The sequence below is a fragment of the Nicotiana tomentosiformis genome, chromosome 2, assembly GCF_000390325.3.
Source record: "Nicotiana tomentosiformis chromosome 2, ASM39032v3, whole genome shotgun sequence".
In the NCBI taxonomy this organism is placed as follows: Eukaryota; Viridiplantae; Streptophyta; class Magnoliopsida; order Solanales; family Solanaceae; genus Nicotiana; species Nicotiana tomentosiformis.
The window spans coordinates 31,904,810-31,911,948 of record NC_090813.1 but is presented as its reverse complement, the minus strand read 5'-3'; the positions used below and the strand labels follow the sequence as shown (position 1 = coordinate 31,911,948).

At 33.1% G+C, this 7,139-nt stretch overlaps 1 protein-coding gene across 3 annotated transcripts; it reads left to right on the top strand.

The window, feature by feature from the left end:
- Nucleotides 1-277: 277 nt before the first annotated feature.
- Nucleotides 278-4,304, top strand: LOC104105603 (protein yippee-like). Of its 3 annotated transcripts, none has more exons than XM_009613952.3 (6): nucleotides 278-416; nucleotides 607-718; nucleotides 3,055-3,098; nucleotides 3,402-3,510; nucleotides 3,606-3,661; nucleotides 3,760-4,195. In XM_009613952.3, the coding sequence occupies exons 2-6, from the start codon at nucleotides 623-625 to the stop codon at nucleotides 3,839-3,841; spliced, it is 387 nt and encodes a 128-aa protein (XP_009612247.1). In that variant the 5' UTR covers nucleotides 278-416; nucleotides 607-622; the 3' UTR covers nucleotides 3,842-4,195. The 3 variants fall into 3 exon arrangements, with proteins under 3 accessions (XP_009612247.1, XP_009612246.1, XP_070051236.1); XM_009613951.3 differs by having other exon boundaries at nucleotides 279-416; nucleotides 601-718; nucleotides 3,760-4,304; XM_070195135.1 differs by having other exon boundaries at nucleotides 293-416; nucleotides 574-718.
- Nucleotides 4,305-7,139: the final 2,835 nt, after the last annotated feature.

The following is a 7,139-nucleotide window of genomic DNA, read 5'->3' as shown; positions in this document are numbered from 1 at the left end:
GAAAAACTACTTTTTTCTGTTTCTGCTTCTCCTCAAAAGTACTTTTTTTCTTTCAAAAGTTTAGCCAAACACTTCAATTTTGAAAAAAAATTACTTTCTTTTGGGTTTGGAAAGGTTTGGCCAAACCGGTTATTAGTTTTAAGTTTGGATGAATTAATTAATCTTTAAATATATTGTAAATTATAAATATATTTTAAATAGCAGATTTAAAAGGATGGAAATAATATTTATCATGCAAATTATGAAGGGGAAAGTAGGAAATATGGCACCTTCGAATCCCGTTGTGGATTCTCATTTCTGAAATTTTCAATACAGATTTCTCGCTATCCCCCCTTTGGGCATATAAATACGTGAAAAAACACATTTCTCAATTGCTGTGAAGATTACTTCTCTTTCTCTTTCTAACTGCTGCTCAGGTGAGATCATCATCTAAATTCTGGGTTTCTCTGTTTCTTCTTCCTTTTTCGTTGTTTCTTTCATCTGTATGTTTGCGCATTGTATAAATACTGTATTATTATGATTATCGATGTTTCTGAATTTGTGATAAATCCGTGATTTTTGTGGGTTTGAAAGGGTATAATTTTGATCGGTTATTTGAAGGGGTAGATAGCAAGTAGAGGAAATGGGTAGGCTTTTTCTGATTAGTCTTGAAGGAAACAGCTACAAATGCAAGCACTGTCGAGCTCATCTTGCGTTGGCTGATCACATCATTTCTAAGGTCCCCCATTTCTATTTATCTATATATCGATCTGCTTACATTTAGACACACATGTATTACTGGTTGCATGTATCCTGTTGTTTTAATAATTAGAAACGGATCCAAAATTTGAACTTTATGGGTTTGAGATGCTACTGAATCGACTGACCATTTGAGTAATTGTGTTCGAATTTAATATTTGTAAATGTTTAGTAGATTTCTTAATTTATATATATATATATATATACAGGGTTTGGTTGTAAGGCGTGGGTTCGGCCGAACCCATACCTTACCTTGTAGACCGCCTCTGTTTTATGGATGATGTATATTAAACTTATTTTTCACTTGTATTTCTATTTGGCACGATGATGACATGAGCTGAGCTTAAATGGAGAAGTGAAGATTCATATAGCGGACCTAACTTGTTTGGGATTGCGCATAGTTGTTATTATTGTTTTTATGAATCAGCACGAGGACTTGTAATTTTATAAGTTTTATTGTAGTGACATTTTCTTAAGCTAGAAGAGAAACGGCGGTACCATATATATCCTGCTATCTTGACAGCTGATTAAACTCTGCACTTCGGAAACTGATTTGAGTAGAGCGGAATGGATACAAAGGATGCATATAACTAGCCATAACTAATACTCCCTCGGTTCCAATTTATGTGAACATGTTTGATTGAGCACGAAGTTTAAGAAAAAATGATGACTTTTAGAATTTGTGGTCCTAAACAAGTCAAAAAGGGGTCCAGAGTATTTGTGTGGTTATAAAAGCTTCTCATTAAGGGTAGAATTAAAAGTTTAAGCTATATTATTTTCAAATTTAGAAAGAGGTCATTTTTTTTGGAACGGACCAAAAAGGAAACAGTATCACATAAACTGGAATGTTCCTTACTGCCATCTGTAGCTATTTGATATTTATTAGCTGATTGCAAATAGAGAAATAATATTGTTATATTATCTAGTATATTTCTATACTCTGAATCTCAAAGGAAAAAAAGAAACGGAAAAACTTTCTATTTGTTGGGACATGCCGAGAGACTCAGAGGGTGGGCCATGCGGCGGATGATCATGCTCGAGATTCAAGGCCAGCGCTTTCCTATGGCCTCTTCAGAGCTTTTAGGTCTGGGGGAAGGGGGTTGGCAGGTGTGGGAAGCAGTGATAGTAGTTCCAGTCAGTCCTTAGTCTCTTTAGAGGTTCCACTCTGCAGCGCTGCTTGATTAGTCCTTTAAACTTCAATAATATGCTGAATGTTTCTCCCTCTACCTTGGTCGTGTGATGTGCCTCCCAGAGCTTTGGATTGTTAAATGCTAGACTGAGACTATTATCAATAGATGGTGGCAGGCTATAAATGAGTAGTAGTAGATGAGTAAAGTAGTAGATGACCACAAATTGTTAGCTTCGCGACTGTGTTTTTTTTTAATAACCTTGACTGGTTACATTGGCACACTAGTACTTCACATTGGCAGAAGTCCACTTTGGGTCTTGATGTGGAATTTTTGGCACTAGTTGCCATGTATTTCACATGATACTGCCGCAAAATCATTTACGTATCCTATTTCTATAGAAGAAAATTTTGGTCTGAATTGAATGCTGGGTGTTTTCTGTAGTATATCCGGTCATTCTAATACTCAATATCCCAATATATCACCAATAAAACTTTGTTATATTAGTCATGCAAGGCAAGATCTAACAACCAAATAGAGCAACTGACCATACTTCTTTTACTGACGACATACTTACATGATGAATGTAATGATTCTTATTTATAAGTTATATTTGTAATATTTTTTCATCTCTAACTTTATCCTTCAGTCTTAGTGGGTCGGTTCCATTTTACCATGACGAAGTTTGGATAATTTTTCATTTGTTGTTGTCAGTTTTATATAAGGGCACCAAACAAAACTGGCCCCTAGTCTAACTTTTCAACCATCATGTTCAATCAATTGCTATCTTATTCCTATCTCAATGACTATTGAACTCGCTAGGTTATTTGGAATTTAAATGAAATTTGTCACTTTCTAATGGCAACCCTTGAAGAGACCACCTTGAACCATCATTTTCAATCTATTGCTATCTTGTTCCTATCTCAGTGAGTATTGAACTCTCTAGGCTATTTCGCATATAAATGAAATTAGTCATTTTCCGATGGCTATTCCCTTGAAGAGAGCACCTTGGCCATTATAACAAGCTTTGCTGATGCTATTAATAGTTCTTGCCGGTATTATTCCTTGTTTCTGGATTATATTGTCTTCATGCTACTAACTAAAAATTGGATGGCTTACACACGATTACATCACGTGAGCTGTGATATTTATGCTTCACATATAAGATGACCTTTGAGTTTTTCTACAGTCATTCCACTGCAGTCATGGGAAGGCTTACCTCTTTGATAACGTGTAAGTGCTCTTGGCTTATGATACTCAAAATTACTTGCAATTTCATATGGACCCGCTGGTAACCTTTTTCAATTGACTGAAGCACTAGCAATGTAGTCTACTTGCAGTCACAGCGCTCTTTGCATTTTCTGGAGATGAAATAGTTTAGCCTGTTGAGTTATGTATCACATGAAAATCAGTTTCACATTTCTCAGATGCTACTTTGGGGATTGGCTTAGTAGACACTATCATCTCATCCAATGCTTCATGCTTTGAACTTCCAATGGTATGTATTATGTCTTGCTCCTCTTTTGCACATTGCAGTGTGAACGTCACCGTTGGAGAGAAAGAAGACCGGATGATGATGACAGGAATGCACACAGTTGTGGACATATTTTGTGTTGGATGTGGCTCAATTGTGGGGTGGAAATATGTGAGTTTCATGTTCATCAAAGATCTGACTTTTAACTCTTCATCTCATCTCTAGTTGCCCTGATATCCGTACTGACAACTCTTAAACAATTCCAGGAAGCCGCACATGACAAGAACCAAAAGTACAAGGAAGGGAAATTCATTCTTGAGAGGTATATATATATATAGTGTGCTTTTGCCTTTCAGTTTGGCGTTTTTTCGCTTCAAGAGTCTCATTTCTTTATCTTTTTTTTTGGGTCTTGCTAAATAGGTTTAAGGTCGAGGGTCCAGATGGAACCCTCTATACAGTAAGCCAAGATTCTCAGCTTGGAAGTGATGCAGATGAACCTTGAGTGGCCATCCTACCATGCCATTAATAATCAAATCTCTCTTTGCAACTGTACATCCTCTAACTGCTTGCCCTTGTTGGTAAAAGCAATCTTGATCTTCAGTTAGTATTGATGCTAACTGCCAATATAGCCAAGTTTTGCAGGTTACTTTTAGAACGGTCATCCTTTTCGTTATAAACAATTTGAATTGGAATGTTTGCTCTTATATCGCTTGGCTGAACAGATTAGCCCTCTGATTGAATCGGAGAAGGCACGACTAGTTAGAAGATTGTGGCACCGCAACTTCGGTGAACTTCCATCACCAAGTGAGATGGTCGAAATTATTATTAACCGCTTCGCCAGCAAAGCTGCCTATTACTTCTAGTCTATCAGATACTATCTTGCTTTTCCCCTTGCTGACTTGTTTTGACACATGGAATATTATTCCTCGGTTGGTTGGTTTAAGTGACCAGAAAGTTTTTCAGTATTTTGACTGAAGCTTTTGTTTGAGCTTGATCACACTGCCAACAACATAAAGAGAAGTGATGGACAAAATATAAAGAGAAAGCAGTAAAGAATTCTTTTCATTGATGTGAATACAGTGGTGTATCGAAGCAGCCAATACATAATAAGAACTAATAGGCTAAGAGATATATTTTAAATAAGTGGTCTTTAAATGCAACCTGATATCCTGTTAAAGAGTTCTTATTCCATTATTGCCATTCTGCCAATAAATGGAATGTCATAAAATAGCCAAAACTGTATAGAAAAGGAAGTCGGGAATTTAATAGAGTAAGATAACATTATAGATGCGTTTGTTACCATGAAAAATAGAGTCAATTACTCAAATGGTCACTGAACTATCCCTAATTATATAGTAAAGTCATTTTTCTTTCGTTTATAACAGAAAAGTCACTTAACTATGCTTAGGTCACTCAACCAAAATTTTCAAACTTTTGATGGCTAAATATCTATTTTACTCTCTAAATTTTTAATTTTATATATTTTTTAAATATTATGATTTTTTTTCTTTTTAATCTATATTATGAACTTATCTATAGAACAAATAAATTTTATTATAAAGTAAAAAAAGTTTAAAATAATTTTTATGCATATATAATATTGAAATAATAAATAATTGAGCATAACTTTTAAGCATATATAATATTGAAATAACAAATAATTGAGCATACCTTTTAAGCATATATAATATATATATATATATATTATAAACTACATCTCTATTTTAAATTTTTTATATTAAACGTATGGAATATAAGTTTTAAAAGTTTTTATTCTATTTTATTTCAACTTTGTAATTTTTTTTGAGTTTTTGTCATTATTATCAAAATCATTTATACGAAGAAATTATTCTAATTAAATTTTTTATTGTGCTCGATTATTTTATAATTTTAACATTATATATGCTTGAAAAATATTTTTCACGTTTTACTTTATGAATAAATTTATTTGCTTTATAAGTAAGTCCATGATATAAATTAAAAATAAAAAATAATATTCAAAATATAAAAAGAAAGAAGATAAAAGTTGACAATTTAAAGGGCAAAATAGGAATTTGACCATTAAAAGTTTGAGAAATTTGGTTGAGTGACCTTATGAGTCAGTGACTTTCCTGTTAAAAATGAAAGAAAAATGCTTTATCAGATAACTATGGATAGTTGAGTGACCATTTGAGTAATGAACTCTGAAAAATATATGATTCATAACAATTGCAAGAACAATTACACGATGTGAACATATACGTATAATAGACTAGTCTATCATTGACAAGAGTGAGTTGCTCTAGTGGTGAGCACTCTCCACTTCCAATTAAGAGGTTGGGAGTTCGAGTCACCCTAAGAACAAGGTGGAGAATTCTTGGAGGGAGGGAACCAAGGGTAGGGGTAAAGTCTTTGCTTTAAAAATTAAACTCTCCCCTCAACATTGAGCAATTGTCATTCTCCCCCTCATTTTCTAATTAATTTTTTAAATGCCTATTTTAACCTCTATATTATCAATTTTTATCTTTCTTTTAAATTTTTCTTAATAACATTATATTTTTCTCATTTTTCTAATATCTATGTTATAAACTTGCCTATATAATAACTAAATTGCATTTTTAAAATTAAAAAGGTAATCAAGCATGCGATTTAATGATGTTGAATAATAAAAATGATGAGCGGAATAAAACAAATTACTCATATCAATAATTTTATTAATAGTACTTAAATTTCCCAAGCGCAACATGAAGACTTTGATTAAAAGCAATTACCTAACCTAGCTTAGTAAAATTTGACAATGGAAGTACTGACCGAAAGAGTATTTACTTTTATATCTACCTATTCTAAATGACATTCAAGAGAAAAACAGTATGTTTAAGCATGCACCGAGTTAATTTGATTCATTTGATAAAAAATTTATTAGTCCTTTGAAATTATTGCAATCGTCTAACCAATAATCATATATGCCATTTAGAATTTTTATTTCCTAAATGAAAAATTATTTATATACCTTCTTGAATATATTAACCGAGTATGTAGAATTTAGTTTTATTGTTTAAGTGAGCATATCTCTCTTTTTGGATTTAAATTATAATCTCGGCGACATTTGAAAAATCTCGTAAAAGTAACGGGTTTTGTTTAGCATTTCAATTTGGTGTATGCACCACTTTACTCTTGTATAGACAGTTAGACATTTAGAAGAACTATTCAATCATATAATCAATTGGAACACTCAAAAGAGTTTTCGTTTTTCCCCTTTAAAATTGTTGACTTCCATAACCACAAATATGTACACATGGATGCCACGACCCAAAATCTCACCACAAACATCGTGATGACACTTAGTTTCTAAGACTAGGTAAGCCGATTACAATTACAATTTAAGCCCTTTTTTTGAAACATATAACTTAATACACGTGTCGAAACCAACAGCGGAAATAATTCTATCAACCTCCCAAGATTGGTAATACTGAGTCACAAACTCTAACTGGATATATGAAATGATCTCAAGGATCGAATATACAATATTGTTCGAATAATAATTAACAGTACAATAAAATTGAAAGACTCTAAGGGACTGCGACGACCAAGCAGCTCTACCTTGAATCCTTACGATCACACTCTAACTTTATTTGAGTCTAATATCTCTAATACCTGGCTCTGCACAAAAATGTGTAGAAGTATAATATGAGTACACCACAGTCGGTACCCAATAAGTATCAAAACTAACATCAGTGGAGTAGTGACGAGGTACAGTCAAGACAGTCACTAGTCTAATAACCTGTGCATTATAGTATACACTATAATAGGAAAACAAATAA

Bases quoted from the DNA above. Each gene is read 5' to 3' on its own strand.
- LOC104105603 (XM_009613951.3), top strand. From the start codon at position 623: ATGGGTAGGCTTTTTCTGATTAGTCTTGAAGGAAACAGCTACAAATGC. The intron at 719-3,054 runs GTCCCCCATTTC...GTTTTTCTACAG, and splicing joins CTGATCACATCATTTCTAAG to TCATTCCACTGCAGTCATGG. The intron at 3,099-3,401 runs GTAAGTGCTCTT...TGCACATTGCAG, and splicing joins GCTTACCTCTTTGATAACGT to TGTGAACGTCACCGTTGGAG.